Source organism: Cervus canadensis, chromosome X (assembly GCF_019320065.1).
Source record: "Cervus canadensis isolate Bull #8, Minnesota chromosome X, ASM1932006v1, whole genome shotgun sequence".
NCBI classification, from domain to species: domain Eukaryota; kingdom Metazoa; phylum Chordata; class Mammalia; order Artiodactyla; family Cervidae; genus Cervus; species Cervus canadensis.
Genome location: NC_057419.1, coordinates 48,139,863 through 48,156,897, shown reverse-complemented (window position 1 = coordinate 48,156,897; position 17,035 = coordinate 48,139,863). Strand labels below are relative to the sequence as shown.

At 37.9% G+C, this 17,035-nt stretch overlaps 1 protein-coding gene across 5 annotated transcripts in view; it reads right to left on the bottom strand.

The window, feature by feature from the left end:
- Window positions 1-16,474, bottom strand: part of RPGR (retinitis pigmentosa GTPase regulator) — a 73,515-nt gene extending 57,041 nt beyond the window's left edge. For all 5 annotated transcript variants that reach the window (XM_043459068.1, XM_043459070.1, XM_043459071.1 and 2 more), the window contains exons 1-7: window positions 16,289-16,474; window positions 13,856-13,981; window positions 13,323-13,415; window positions 11,133-11,195; window positions 8,528-8,686; window positions 7,035-7,184; window positions 3,987-4,145 (exon numbers count right to left, since the gene is read on the bottom strand). In XM_043459068.1, the coding sequence (XP_043315003.1) occupies window positions 3,987-4,145; window positions 7,035-7,184; window positions 8,528-8,686; window positions 11,133-11,195; window positions 13,323-13,415; window positions 13,856-13,981; window positions 16,289-16,451 (913 nt within the window). In that variant the 5' untranslated portion in view covers window positions 16,452-16,474. The remainder of the gene's footprint in view (window positions 1-3,986; window positions 4,146-7,034; window positions 7,185-8,527; window positions 8,687-11,132; window positions 11,196-13,322; window positions 13,416-13,855; window positions 13,982-16,288) is intronic.
- Window positions 16,475-17,035: the final 561 nt, after the last annotated feature.

Below are 17,035 nucleotides of genomic sequence, written 5' to 3'. Positions count from 1 at the left end.
TATAGTTGATTTACAATGTTGTGCTAATTACTGCTAGACAGCAAAGTGACTCAGTTATACATATATTCTTTTCATATTCTTTTCCATTATGGTTTATCATAGGATACTGAATATAAAATATGACCTTGCTGTTTATCCATCCTATGTAATATTAGTAGTTTTGAAGTGATTCCAAATGAACTCCAATAATTTAGTAAGTATTAGCTCATATAGTCTTGAGAAATGGAAAAGCCCAAGAACAGGATAAACAAGTGGCGACGTAAGTGTCCTTTTAGACACACAATGCTTCTGGGCCCCTGCCTCAGGAGGCACAGTGTCGACTGCATTGGTGTGCTTCTCCGCAGTGCAACACATTGCCTCTCCTGCTGCAGTTATAGAAGCGAGAGCTTCAGATTCAGATAGAAGCCCAAACCTTCATTACTACTAGCTGTGGCAAGCAGACAAGCTACTTAAATTCCCTAATGCTGTAAACTCTATCTAAAAGACCTGCTGCGAGGATTAAATGAGAAAACATACAGGAAGGTTTAAAAACACAATGGGACAGTCAGTAGTAAAAGAACAATTTTCTAAAAAGTAATTATCTAATCAACTCACCTTATTGGGACAACACAGGATACTGATGAACACATAACTATTGTCATATAGTTTTACATTTTTCTTTCTAATGTTTACTTCATGAATAAGACACAAAGATATTATTGCTTAAAGACAACACAGTGTCAAGGATATGAAGCCACACTGAGGCAATGGCAAAGAGACCTTTATTTTAGTGTAAAAAACACTATCTCTAGTAAAACTAATAATCACATAGCATATCTCCAATTCTAAACATTCAGCTTAATAGGAGGATGTTGGGTAAGTGAAAAAACTGTCTATCTCAAGCTGGCCAACAATTACTCCTAGTTTCTTGGGCTGTGAAATTAGGCTGTTCAGGCAGACTGAATCAAGTTACAAAAGTTTTGTCCTTATTCTGTTCCCTTGTGTGCTTGAATGATTAGCAATGACAATAGCTTCTATTATTTTTAAGTGACTGAAGACTCTTACCTAAGGACATTATATACAAAAATCAATATAATTTTTAGTCATCCCACCTTTGTAACATTTTTAACAATGTAATTCAATGTTAATAAATAATACCGTCTTAGGAAAACAGATTTGATTAGTTGGCTTCAGACAAATATTACTCTAATTTCACAGAATACATTTCATTTCACAACTAGATACTTGTGTAGCCCTGTAGAGATCTTAAGTTTGTCTAAATATAATCTGGAGAAGTTAAGTTCTTATTTTCTTTGAGGGTCCAGACTTCATTGTGAACCCAATCTAATAACCAAGCCTTTCTTGTCTTCTGATAACTGCTGTGGATGACATACAAAATGACATGGATCACTCGGTCTCACTTAAGTCTGTCCCAGTTCCAGTCTGATACTTTCTCAACAGCAATCCATCGTTTCCCTGACTATCACTACAACCAGTAGCTATATTGTGTAATCTATCGTAGTTATATAAAAATATCAAGTTTTAAATAAATTTATCAACAATGAACTAATTATCTTTAAAGTATTTTATTGACTTTAAGATCAGTAAAGTCGGATCTAAAGAGACTTTTAAGATCAGAATTACCGACACAAGAAAAAACAAAGCTGGGGAGGGCCTCCAGAGAATCATCTAATCCAAGCCATTCCCTTTAGTTAAGAGAACCATTTAGAACAGATGATTAGCTATTCTTGGCTTTATGATCTTGCAAAGTATCTGATAACTCTTAGGTATTTAACTTAGTACTTACTCAAACTGATGATCATACACTCTTTAGGTTCATTTCTTTATCAATTAGGACTAAATATTTAATATTTCTATCCATACTACTTCAGAACACAGGTTTCTCACCAGGACTGGCTCATAATAAAGCCTTCAAAGGTTCATGAATAAATTTTAAAAAATAGGCAAAGTAGTGAATCTTTCATACAGATAAATTTATACAATTTAAGGGGGTGTCTTTTATTATAAAATTAAGAGCTTTAAAATTTTTGTTTTGAAAATGACCCTTATTTTATGATATAATGGTGAAAACAGATTGCATTTTTCTTGCAATGTTCATATTTAGCCAAATGCAAACTGGAAGTTGGCAATCTTCTGTAGGTCCTCATATTTTCTTACAAAATAAAAAACTTAAAATATAAAAACTTTAATGATCTGTGAGATTCGAAAGTCTCCAAAAATCTGGAGAAAACAATCAGGTTCTGGCAACATGGCTTTTTACTTCAAAACAAAGCTCACAGAAAGCTAAATGTCTATTATACTATAAGAAACTATCACACTTATGTGCATATATGTGCATTTAAAATTTTAAGTATAATTAAAAGATTATCTTGAAAATATTTTATAATATATGGTTTAATGACACATTTTATATAGTCAACATTGCGTCCTTCAGAATAACTGTCAATTACCTAGTAAATTAATTCTTTCTATAATCTTGGTATAAACCTAGTAAATTAATTGGTATAAACCTTGGTATAAACCTAGTAAATTAATTCTTTCTATAATCTTGGTATAAACCAGAGAAAATACATGATGCAAGAATAAATTGCATTTCTGCCTACAGAATAAATTTTCAGATAATTTATAAAGATTAAAGTTTAATTCCTAGAATAAATCTTTCAGAAATTATATAAAAATTCACTTTATCAGCAGAAGTTTAAAAAAAATCTTAAACTTCAGAATTATTTCCAAATTTAGAGTGGAGGACCTGGAAAAAAATATTTCTCACATTGAAAATATTCCATCTGGAAATTGCAATTATGGGAAACCATAGCTTTATAAGCATGACCAGGACTAGAATAGGAAGTCAAGGAAAAGTGATGTAAGAGAGGAAAATCTAAAGATAATACACTGCTTAATCACCTTGCAACATTTAAGCAATATCTAAGAATTGGATGTTATTTAAAAATTTGTCTAGAACACTTCTAGCTTTGGGTTACTGAAGATTAAGTGGTGACTTCAAAAACTGTTTCTTTTTACTAAAAAGTATCATAATTATTCACTACCTAACTGCATTACCTCTATACTACTCATTTAAAATAAATCTAATGCTGAACAAATCTGGGAGCATCAATGTAAGCATATTAATAGGTAGTATATTTTAATTATATTGATTAGCATCCTAAGAAGTCACATATCATACCAAAAACAAAATTCAGAAGCCAAAAGGGACATTATCATTAAGGTTCTAACTCTGTATTCTTATCTGTCATTTAAAATCTTAACCCCCTTTAATGAATTACTGTAACAGACATAAAAATCACAAAGAAATCACCAAGTTAGATATTGTGAATATCAAAGAAAAGAATTACCAATGACAAGTAGAAAAGACTATTAACAAGGAGCTTCAAAATATACTTCAAAATACTTCAAAATAAAGTATTTCAGAAAAATTAATGTCAATTTTAAATATGGAATACATATACATGAGGAAAACAAAGTGTTCTTGAAAATAAGCTAAAAAAGTTATTTGCTTCCATTAAAGGTGTTAAGGTCATGAAAATGTCAATTATGTAAGCAAAAACGATTCAACAAGATTCATTTTTTTTCTACTTAGCAATATCTTCCATAGGCCAGAAATGTTAACTAACTATAGGAACAAAAAGTAGAGATCTTAACGGAAAAAGATGCAAAGTCAACTTACATGAAGTATCTGAAACATACAAACTCACTGAGGCAGAGACTTGAATGGTGGTTGCCAGGAACTAGGGTGGTGGAGAAGGGAGCTGCTAATAAATGGATTTCAGCTATGCAAAGGTGAAAGTTCTACAGACCTGTCATACCAGATTGTGCCTATAAGATAACATTACTGTATTATACAGTTAAAATTCTGTTAAGATGGTGGATCAGATGTTAAGTGTTCTTATCACAATAAAAATAAGCGAATGTTAAAAAAGGTTTTCATTAGGTACCACAGAAAGCAGGGAACGGAGCTGCACCCGTACCTGTAAGAACAACTGTGTGCCCTCCACCACAAGCAACTTGGATCACCTTCTCAGAAATTCCAGGCACCAGCTGGGGTACTTTGTGATTGACCAGGAGCTTTCTGGGAAGACCTAACTTCCCACTCTCCGGTTCTCCAAAGGTGTACAGTTCTCCCTCAGCTATTGAAGAAAAAAAAGAGGGATCGATGATGACAGAGACATGAACAAAATACTGGTCTTTTTGGTACATGTTCTTACGTTTGAAAAAAAATTTAGAAAACATAAACTTAATAAATCTGACCTTTCTTGAGATACTTAATAGTAAGGAATAAAGGTAGATTTTCCCTTCCTCTTGATTATTCTAATCCAAAATCTTCATGAAGAATTCATGACTATCACTACCAGTAACAACTAGAAAATTATTTTATCTGTTTCACAATACATAGACAAGATGATCTTACTTCTTCCACTTACTTTTAATAAAGAAAAATGTCTAGACATTAAATCCCCAAAAGGACATGGATTTTGTCTTGCTCACTATGATATTTATAGAACCTAGTAGTGTGTCTAGTCCATTAAATATAACACTTATTGCATAAATAATTGCTTTTCATGAAACTTTCTGTAGAAAACTCACTTATGTGTGAAGCAAATATGGTGAGTGAGCCTAAAAATGGCAGGTTTTACTCAGATGGCACTTTTTCCAGATAGACACTCCTACTAAGGAACTCATGTCATTTAATTGCTGCCTTGTCCATACCAATACTATTGATTTGCTTCTGTTATCACACTTAGCACACTATATTATGAGCTTCATGAAATCAGGAACTATTTTGTTCATTTCTATGAACTGAAGTGAGTCCTACAGAGCAGGAATTTAAAAACTGTGGTAAACACATAATCTAATCATAAGCTTCTACATCACTCATGCAGAAGAGGTAATACAGCACGTCTTGTTGTATTACTCGCATGTCTCCAAGAGAACCACACCACGACTGACTGCTGACTAACCCCTGGGAATGCGGCCCTTGGGTGTTTTCTTTAAGCTGGTGATAGGTGATTCTGTTACACACACCTGGAGAAATGAATTATGCCAGCTTAGCCAGAAGCTAAGAAAGGGCTGCTTTGCACAAACATCAACACTGATGATGTACACCTGGTTTCACTGTTGAAGGGCCTGAGCTGCAGGTACCATGACGAGTTGCTAGGAGGATGTGCCTACATGACCAGCCACCCACAGAAAAGCCTCAGACCCTGAGAATAGAACAGGGCTTCCCTGGGCAGAGACATCACACACACATCCCTGTAGTTCAGTGCCAAAGAGAAAACACATCTCGTGTGGCCCTGGAAGAGGAAGGACTGGGAAGTGCATATGGGACCTCTCTGAAGGATACGTATCTTTCCTTTGTTGTAATAAATCTTAGCTATGAGTATAACGAGCTGTCGAAGACAGAGCCCTTCTAGCAAATCAAAACCTAGGGAAGTTGTGTGACATCTAACACACAAGGTAGGTGTCACTTAAAACTTGGTCAAATACTGCAAACACAGCCAAACTCATTTTCTAGATTGATTTGCACAAAAGTGAAGTTTTCTGTACCACAACTTTTTCTGAAGTACTCAGCACGGAAGTGCTCAGTAAGTCAGCATGCCTCCCCCTTTCCCCATGCTTCTTGCTTCTCATATGAAAGGAATTTCTAAGTCTAGACAAGTCTCTTTCTACTACTGTCTGTAAATTCCTGCTGCTCCCCACATCTTCAATGGATGAATTGCATGGTATGTGAACTATACACCAATATAGCTACTTTTTTTAAAGGCATAAAACAGAAAACAAAACAAAAAAGTTCAATGTAATGCCTATCAGTTAAAATGATTAATTGCACTTGTTTCTCTAATGGCTAAAGCAGTAGTAAATAAAAATTGATACTGGCAATTTTATTAAGGCCTAAATATAAGACAATGCTTTATTTGTTTTTTCATGTGTTTTTTTTTCTATTTTTTGTTTTGTAAACAAAGTGAGCACAGACTATACCAATCTCAGGAGCCCTAAAGTTGGAAATAAGTTGGTATGTGGTATTGGCCCAAGGAAAACAATTTATCATTCATTCACTTATCTCCTTGTTCAACAAGATTTATTGATCGTCAGTTTCTTCAAGACACAAACTGACACAATAGTGAACAAAACTAGCCAAGTCAGAGTTTGCCTTTTCTTAGGGCAAACTACTACCAAGTCATTGGTAAAGCTGGGGGGCACTAAGATGGGACAATAAGCATTTTCTAAACCTGGATCTGAGGTGCGCAGAATAAGAAATAAATGTATAACTATTTAAGTGACATCTATACTGAGAGTTATAACTACTCTAAGTATAAATACTTAGAAAGATATCTAAGAGGATCCATAAAACTGTTTTCCTAGGGGTTTTTATTGTTAGAAAAACCATCAATAGGATGGAAAACCAAGATCATACTTTTGCTGTTACTGCTAGAGTAGATGGAGGTTGTAATAGAGTCTAGCATTTAAAATATTTTAATTAAGGTAAAGAAGGCTGCCAATGAGTCCAGGAAAAGGAGAAATTGGGGACCCTGAGAAAAGTCCCACTGAAGGAAAGCATATCCCATATTCCTTTTCCATCAAATCTTCAACCCTATTCCTACAATGAAAATCTATGACTTATGTGCTGAAATGATAAAAGCAAATTATCAGGCCAAGATCAGAATACATCAAAGTACAGAACCAAGCAGATCCAGAAAAAAGAGGCTCATGGGTCTTGTTTTTAATGGCAAAGAAATTTGAGAACCAACATTTAGAAGGGTTTTTTATATATGAAATTTATTTTCCTAATAGATCTAATTAATTCATTAAAATCAGTTAACATGTCAGATAGTTTGAAATTATAAACACTCATTATTAAAATGAAGAAACACTGTGACCAGAACAGACCAAAATTATTTCGTCAGGAGTACCATGACGATAGTTCTATAGAAATGTAGAATGTTATGTTATTTTATTATTAATTTAGTAATAACTTAGACATGGGAGATAACATAAGAAATTCAACTGTTCTGTCTTACTTGTTACAAAAGCTGAATGGTAATATCCGCAAGAGATCCAGGAGATAGGTTTTCCAATGGTCACTTGATGTGGGACACATATATTTGTTATATCTTGTAAACCAATTTGCCCTTCGGAATTGTCACCCCACATGAAAAGCTCGCCATCCTCTATAGATAAAACATGAAGAGGAAAAAACATTTTAAGAGGTAGCAGGGATAGCAAGTTATTATATTCCCAACAGAACATTTATTTTTTAATTTAGAAAAAAGATGTATCTTGAAAGAAAAGTACTAAAGACATTTACACCAGGGAACTACTTAACAGTACTATTTCTATTATGAAATGTTTCTATAATGATAAAGGATAGAGAATAACCTAAAGTATATCACTTTAGTCACACCCATATTTCTACCTCAGTAGCAAAGACAGAATATAATAACCTTTCCTTATTCTAAAGTCTCTAAACAGAAGATGGTTCCCTCCTTTCAAGCAGTCTACCTGTAACTGAACTGAATGCCGGCACTGCACATCTCCCAGACAAGCCCCAGGTCAGAAGGACTGGGACTACTCTGCTCTGAGAACACTGTGGGAATGACGCTTTAGAGGAAGAAAAAAATTAAATTTATTTTGCTAACTTTTTCTTGTACAGGTGAAAATACATAATCTAACTTCAGAGATTAGGAGATATATTAGCATACCTAACATCTCAAAACCAGGCTAACTTCTGTGCTTTCTAATAAAGGTTGTGTTGTCAGGGGGAAAAAAAACTAAGAGAAATATTCTGGAAAAGAATGATCAAGACTTATTCACTTGTATCTTTTAATTAAAAGTTTTAAAGTCTGAAGTGTTTCATGATAAAGCAAATAAAAGGAAATATGAAAATAAGAACCAAAAGGAGGAGGTCTAAACGCTAACTGTGTGGGTGAGAGAACTGAAAGGATGCAACTGCAGATCCGACTCTGGCTGTCCTGCCGGCCAGAGCGACAGTGCACCTCACACACCTCTCTGGACTGGAACAGAGAAGTACACGGCAGCTTCTTCAGTGAGACATGTTAATCTCGGCTCCAAATTTTAAAGAAATTTCTCATATGGGCTTTTGATAGGCAGAGCAGAGCGATGCAATGACCATTACAAACTATATTTTAGTAACATATATCCCGCAGATTTCTGGGATATTTCTGACAGCAACTTCACTAAAGCTGAAGTATAACTTTCAGAACATGCAACGAAGGTACCATTTAAGAATATCTAAAGAAACAGATGGAAAAAAAAAAAAGAAACAGATGGGTAGTACAGCTTAAAAGTTACTTAACAATTACCTTCTGTATGTATATAAGCATAAACTTGTAATATTTGTCATGATTTTCAGTTCTATTTTAAACGTCTTCTGAAAACACATGGTCAATGAAAGAAAACGAAACAGGACTGCTATCTTCAGTTTACTGATTTTGTATATCCTGGTCTGAAAAAAAGGGCTGTGTCCCAGTTTGAAATGGAAAAAGAGTCTTACCAGTCAGTGCAGCTGAAGAGTTAGACCCAGCAGACAGCTGTTTAATCTTATGCTGGGATGTAAAGAAACTAATTAGATGGAAGGCACTTCTTTCGTCAGTATCACCAAGTCCAAGCTGCCCTTCATTATTTCCTCCAGTAGCATATACTTTGCCTCCTCCTGCACATGGAAAAGAAAACATCAGTATATCACAGTCGTCATCTTTAGGAGACAGTCCAGTGTATACTAGATAGTCTATTACCAGTGAAGAAAAGTTGAAAGCTGGCATTATCCTACAATTTGGTGAACAGCTTCCTTTTGGTGTCAAAAATACAGCAAAACAAGCAAGGCTCTACATTTCTGTGAGATTTTATAAATTATTCTAGGGTTTAAGTAGCAATCGAAATGCAGAACTATTAATTCAGAGCAAAAAAGAGGAAAGTAATTTCCAAATTAGTTTATAATCCAAATCAAACCATTTTAAAAGAGATGTGGTTCATTAATTTTAACTTCCATACCCATTAAGGCTAAGATACAATAGGTAACAAATAAGTATTCAATAAAATGAGGCAAATACAAGAAGAATCTAATTAGAAGTGTGGAAACTCTATGTTGCATAATTGTTTTAATTTTCTATATTTAATTTTCTGCCTTCCTAAACAGGAAGGCAGTCCAGCACTGTGTCTAGGCAAGAGCACACAGGACCAGACTTTCTGGGTGCAAATTCTGGCTTGCCACTTATCAGCTGTGTAACTTTGGGCAAGCTATCCTTAACGTCTCAGTGTCTCATTTTCCTCATCTGTAAAATAAGATAATGATAGTGTCTACTTCATAGAGGTGTTATGAAGACTAAATGAATTAACATTTATGAAATTCTTAGAATAGAATCTGGGACACTATAAGCACTGCATAAATGCTAGTAATTTTCTTAATCACATAGTGTATCATTCCTAGATAATAAACACTGCCAGTAAGCTCTAAAGTAATGAAACGTAAAGATATACATATTAAAATGACTTGTATCTGTCATAAAAATGCACATGGCAGTAAAGCCTCACTAAATTATAGGGGAAACTGAGCACAAAACCATTCTGTATCAGTAAAAATTTTAAATTAGATATTATGTTAGAAAGAAATGACACCTAATTGAGGAAACAAGACTAGCTTTCAAACGGAAGAGGTTCGAAGGCCACAGGAAATTGAACCACACAATTTAAAACATATGGAGCATATCAGAGTTGGTGGAATGCTGAAGCAGTTCAGAGAATGACACAAGGAAAAAGTTGAATAGTCACAAAAAGCTCTATGGAAGAAGGAAGACTTACACTGGATCTTAAAAAGACAAAAATCTGAATAAGAGAAAGAGAAAAGACACTTTAGCAAAGGGAAAGTATTGAGTGAGGGCAGAGAGGTGAGGTGGGGGCTGAAGCAGTGAGAGCAGCCTGAAGACAGAAGCAGCTGTGTGTGCGGGATGGAGGTGGGAAAGACTGCTGGGTGGTCAGGGCCTGGATATCTAATTGCTCCAGCAGGATTTATTGGAAACTACCTTTCCTCATGGAATTGCCTTGGCACCTTTGTCAAATATTACTTGGGCATAAACATGTGGTTTTATATCTGGACTCTACTCCGTTAATCTTTGTCTATCTACTTACTAAGAGCACACTGTCTTGATCATTGTAGCTTTGTGTGTGTGTTAGTCACTCAGTCGTGTGTGACTAAGACCCCATGGACTGTAGCCCATCAGGCTCCACTGTCCATAGAATTCTCCAGGCAAGAATACTGGAGTGGGCTGCCATGCCCTTCTCCAGGGGATCTTCCCAACCCAGGGACTGAACCCGGGTCTCCCACACTGCAGGTAGATTCCTTACCCTCTGAGCCACCAGGGAAGCCCCACTGTAGCTTTACAGTAGGTCTTAAAATCAGGTAGTCCTCCATTCTGATCTTTTCAAAACTGTTTTGGCTATTCGAGGTCCTTGGCTTTTCCATATAAACTTTAGAATAACCTTGTGAATTTCTACACACACACACTCATACACACACACGGCCTGTTTGGATTTTGATTGGAACTGTGCTAACTCACATCAAAAGCCTTTTAGGAAGGGCTTCCACTCACCCTCTGAAAAGAAGAAGGAAGAGCAAGATAAGGAGCATGCGGCCCCTGAAGGTGTGCACACACATAAGGAGATGCTGTACCTTGACATCATCCAAGAAAAGAAGCTTTTTCTTCATCCACTTAACATTTATCTGCATATTTTCATAGGCAAACAAGTGTACTGTCCATTTCCATTTTTTAAAAATCCTAATCTTACTGTTACCAAGGTACCATTTCTATTAATTTTACAAAGTCACAAATGTTACTGGAGTGAGACCTTGGTCCTCAGACTGGACAGGAAGTCAAACAGATTGAATGAAGTGAAGTGAAAGTTGCTCAGTTGCATCCGACTCTTTGTGACCCCATGGACTATACAGCCCATGGAATTCTCCAGAGCAGAATACTGGAGTGGGTAGCCCTTCCCTTCTCCAGGGGATCTTCCCAACCCAGGGATCGAACCCAGATCTCCTGCATTGCAGTCGAGATTCTTTACCAGCTGAGTCACCAGGGAAGCCCAGAGATTGAATACTATACCCGTTAAAACCAGGGTGTGGTTCCTTCCGCAAGCAACAAATTTCACTTTTTCCGGTTTTAAAGCTAAAAATATAAAAATATGACAAGTAAGATATTTTATGATTATATGGAAATGATAAATAATCCAGGTCAAATGATGACCAAGTTGTAGAACAGATTTAAACCCAGGCCTGTCTGACTTCTAAGTTGATTTTCATAACTAATAAATCAAAAGTTTCTGGAGATAGTTGTGCATCATAATAACCAATGATGTTCTGAAAAAAAAAAATACAGATAGCTTAGCCTGACCCCTGGAGAATCTGAGTTAGTAGGTCTAAGGTAAGACCTAGGCATCTATATATTATTTAAAACTCCACAAGTAATTAGTATGTGCTGAGATCCACTGCATTGTTATACTGCCTTTTCTCCAACCTGATCTATTGCCTAATCTGGCATTACCATCATCAAGTTTACTTTCTACCTCACACAACAAAACACTAAGTTAACATTCATAGGCATTTGTTATTGTTTAGTCATACAACTACGGTAAAGTTCTTCATTCATTCATTTACATATCAAAAACATTTACAGAACATCTCCTAAGTGCTCAGCATAGGGGCTGCAAATAGCACTAAGACAGAGTCCCTGGCTCAAAGATCTCATAGTCTAGACAATCTTGTTAGCTTGTCTATTAGATATATTGGACTTCCCTAGTGGCTCAGATGGTAAAAAATCTGCCTGCAATGCAGGAGACCCAGGTTCAATCCCTGGTCAGGAAGATCCCCTGGAGAAGAAAATGGCAACTCACTCCAGTAATCTTGCCTGGAGAATGCCATGGACAGAAGAGCCTGGTGGGCTACAGTCCATGTGGTCTCAAAGAGTTGGACACAACTGAGCGACTAACATGTTCTTTACGTGTTAGTCTCAGATTTTTTACCATCTGAGCCACTAGGGAAGTCCAATATATCTAATAGACAAGCTAATAAGATTGTCTAGACTATGAGATCTTTGAGCCAGGGACTCTGTCTTAGTGCTATTTGCAGCCCCTATGCTGAGCACTTAGGAGATGTTCTGTAAATGTTTTTGATATGTAAATGAATGAATGAAGAACTTTACCGTAGTTGTATGACTAAACAACAATAACAAATGCCTATGAATCCACTTTCATCAGATTTTGAACAGTAAGCATAGTGGGCACTGTAAATAAACCCAAGGGTTTAGTAGCTTGTGCTCAATAAATATTTTTTGACTTAGTGTAATACTTTAAAAGTTCCACAACAATATCTACAAATAGCATGTGTGAGTATGTGTGTGTTCGTCACCCAGTCGTGTCCGACTCTTTGCAACCCCACAGAATCCGCCAGGCTCCTCTGTCCATGGAATTCTCCAGGCAGGAATACTGGAATGGGTTGCCATTCCCTTCTCCAGGGGATCTTCCTGACCCAGGGATTGAACCTGGGTCTCCTGAATTACAGGCAGATTCTTTACTGTCTAAGCTACCACGGAAGCATGGATATGATAAATTACACTGAAATTCTGAGCTCAAATAAAAAATCTGGCTACAAAGATAAAGAATCCTGCTCCTGTCAAGGAGTCTCTATCACCATTCAAGTATAGCTGACGTTCATGGGTTAAACCAGACAGAAGCTTTTGCACATAATGGCAAGAAAGCTTTGTAAAGGTATTATATTTTCTGGGACAATCCTGATTTGAAACATTTTGTCCTGTTGTTCTTGTAAGAACACTAGTACTAATCAACTCCTAAGTCTGATGTTTTCTTCAGCACATCTGCTAACTACATACAGCAGGGTAAAGTGTGTTTTATAAAAACCTGCAACTACATAGAACCATGATGTTCACAACTCGTAACAAGTGACACAGAACTCAAAATTGTTTGTTCTCTGTATATACAATAAGAGTAATATTTAAGTAGGTTTACAAAACAGGCAAAAAAAAAAAATAATGTTCAAGTACACAGTACTAAGGAATCATTATTCCCTTTGTGGTCTCTGGGTTTAAAATCAATGCAATTTTTAAATCCTAACATATAAAAGTAGTTCTGAATATCACATGAAAAATAAAGTTAAATGCCAATAATATTCAAGTAAATCTCAGTGAACAAAGAACTAAAGGCTTTATTGTTTATACTAAAGAATTACACAATCAATAGAAAAGTACTTTTAAAGTGATAAAGAAGAAAAGACCCCAAACCTTTGATACATGTTGGCTTGTTAACAGTTGCTTTTGATCCTAATCCTAACTGTCCCCAGTTGTTACTGCCAAACATGAAAAGCTTATTATTTCCTGGTGGGAAAGAAACAGAAATAATAAACTGAAGCATTTTCAACATAATGTGAGATGAAGTCATTAGAAAACAACAAAAAAGCTGTACTTAAACAATGTTATCGGTTTTACAGGTTAACTTGCCCATCTACCTATAGCTATATTCTGTTAGTTGTGAAGAGTTTCTAAGATTATACAGTAACAGTTTTTTGATGTTGTGAATATATTCAAATAGATTTATTCTAAGAAAGCAATACGCAAAGAAAATCACATGTCAGTATACTAAGGGAACTTAAAAGTCTTCCCTGATAAATCAATTTGTCAAAAATTCTCTGGCAAAGTAAAAAAACAAAAAACAAAAATTCACTTTCTATATATCTTCAACATGTTTCAAACAACATATCTACAATACTTAGGATTCTCTAAGTATTACTATCTTCATTTAAGATTTTAACACCTACCTGTAATAATAGCAGTATGTTCATCTCCACATGAAAGAGACATAGGTATATCATTTTTAAACCAAAATTTGCTGGGAATATTTCCAGCAAATCTGGTTTTTCCAAATGTAAACACAGCACCCGAATCTGCAAATAAATGAGACAAATATATGAGAGTTTTGATTTCACAAGTTTATGTTGCCCGTTAACTAAAATACTTTTCCAGTACTTTATCTGCTCCACACGGCCTACACCCTCCTTCTTCCAACTTAACTGTTTTACTCCCCAGACTTCATTCTAGTTTTATTTATAAGATCTAATAAATCAAGTAAATATTATCTGTTTACTGGTGTAAAGTAAGACATATACTGTCACAATGACTAAGAGTCCTGCTGCCACAAGGTGGACCATCTACTCCTTGGAAATAAGCTGATACCCTCAATCCCCCACTCACACTGGTGAACGTCGAACAGTCTAGCCTCTGACTGAAGGCTTTTCTCCACACACAGAAATAGGACAGCATTGAGTTTCATCAGTAACATTGTGAGGATGCAGGATGTTGAGATTTGGACATTCTTAAATGAAGTCATTAAATACTACCTGATAAGAGGAGTATTCACAAACTGGTTTACTCCAGTACTATTTTGGAGAGAGACCAAAAACTTCTATGAGATCCCAAAGGTATTAATATCTAAACACACACACACTATATGGGGAGAGAGACCAAAAACTTCTATGAGATCCCAAAGGTATTAATATCTAAACACACACACACCATCTAAACACACACACACACACACACACACACACACACACGCGAGACCAGATTCCGCTTTTGAGGAAACCTCAAGGAGGATGACTACACACAAAGAAACTAAACAGGTATCAGAAAGAAAGACATAACAAACCTAAGTATTAATAATAAATACTAATGCTCAAGAGACTTGCCACTGTGGAAAAACCTTTTGAGAACTGTGAGGTGTGTGAGTTCAAACCGATAATGATTTAGGAGGCCAGGTTCTAGAACAGGCTCTGACTTTTTAATAAAAGGAATAATTACAACTGTTTTGTCCTGCTCTGGCTCCCCAAGAAGCCTTCACCCGGTTACCCTCCCCCCAAGCCAGGGGGCCAGTGGCTCTGTGCTGGCCTGGCGGCATCTTCTGTCGATTGATACTGCCATTTTGTTTAGTTTCTTGTATGTCTCACTAGCTTGTGAACTCGAGGCAGGAACTGAATCACGTTTGAACCCAAGAGCCTGGCAGAAATGCAACGATTCTGCTCTAGTGTTTTTTTTTTCAAACTGTTGCTCCTGACCCATACAAGTGAAAGTCGCTCAGTGGTGTCCATTTGCCGACCCTATGGACTATACAGTCCATGGAATTCTCCAAACCAGAACACTGGAGTGGGTAGCCTTTCCCTTCTCCAGGGGATCTTCCCAACCCAAGAATCGAACCCAGGTCTCCTGCATTGGGGGCAGATTCTTTACCAGCTGAGCCACAAGGGAGGCCCAAGAATACTAGAGTGGGTAGCCTAGCCTTTAGCCAGACCTTCCTGACCCCAGGAATCGAACCGGAGTCTCCTAAATTGCGGGCGGATTCTTTACCAACCGAGTTATAAGGAGTGGGTCAGCAAATCAACTTAGTGGGTCATCTATAAAACTCCTAGAGGAGAACATAGGCAAAACACTCTCCGACATAAACCACAGCAAGATCCTCTATGACCCACCTCCCAGAATACTGGAAATAAAAGCAAAACTAAACAAATGGGACCTAATGAAACTTAAAAGCTTTTGCACAACAAAGGAAACTATAAGTAAGGTGAAAAGACAGCCCTCAGATTGGGAGAAAATAATAGCAAATAATGACCATTTTTAAAAAGTAAAGTATTACAGGAAAGATCTGAGCACATCCCAAGTGGCTAAAATAAGTACTGCTTCATGAAACGTCTATTTCTGTTACACAGAATGTACGTGGTACTCGGTCACAATGCCAAAGGTTATTCCTGAAGCTCAGGGGTAAAGTCTCCTAAAAACCACTCGCTAATGGCTCCCTCCTTTCTCCAATTTGTTTCCCCATCCTTTTACCGCACGTCCCCCGGTTAGCCAGTCTTTACTGCGTTCAATACACAACCGGGTTCTGAGAATCTCAAAGGAAGTACTTTGGGAAGATCATAGGGAGGTGAAAACTGCCCCTGCCTTCGAGAAACTATCTAAAACTTACTTTAAAAGAATTAGAAGAAAGACCGGCACCCCCTTCCCCCGTAGTCTCCCTCCTCTCCCTCCTTTCTTTCCCCTCTCAGTCAAGCGCAAGGGCGCGGCCAGACTCCGACCATAGTCGGGTGGCCGCGGCCCAGGCCTGTCCCCCGACGGGGCCGGCCCAGAGGCGGGGCCTGGCCGTCCGCCAGCCCGCTGACCCTCCCTCCCGGCCCGCCGCCACCGCCGCGGGCGCCACTCACCGGGCACCATCTCATCGGGTTCCCCCATGGTAATGGCGCTATGGAAAGCCTGCTCCTCGGCCAGAAAGTCGGCGGGGTCGACTCGGCTGGGCCTAAGGCAGTGCCTCAGCTCCCAAGCGGGCGCCGGGAGCCCCTTGGGCCCCCATAGCGACACTCCGCGCATCCGCGACGCCAGTGTTCCCGGAAGTCAACAAACGGCCGCTAGGGGCAACGGGGGCGGAGCGTTATGGCGCGAGGCAGCGTGGGCGCTGGGGGGAGGGGAGTGGAAGGTGGGCAGCCAGCGCGGCGCAGGCGCAGACTCAGCGGACGGTTAAGGTAGAGGCCGCGCGCCCTCTGGTGGCCGGAGCGGAGGTGTGGTCGCGCCGCGCGATAATCCCGGCCCGCGTCTGGATGGTGACCAACGTCACAAATGTCACACCCCGTCTCAAGCTACGTGACACAGGCAAATGTCAACATACAGCTGTGTTAATACTAGTACCTGTGACCATGTATAACTAAATGAGATAGGCGCTCTGCCCAACATCCTAAATCATATTTGTATCCCCATCGTCTAACCCCAAACCTGGTATATACTAGATGCTCATTAAATACGTATTAGATGAATGAGTCCTACTACAGCCCTGCAAGTTGGCTAATGTTACCCGTTTAGAGATGTGAGGATTATACGGTGGGAGAACTCGGGTCCAGTTTACCTAGTCCTGCTGGTAATCTGAACACTTCCTCCTCCACTACCACTACCCCCCCACC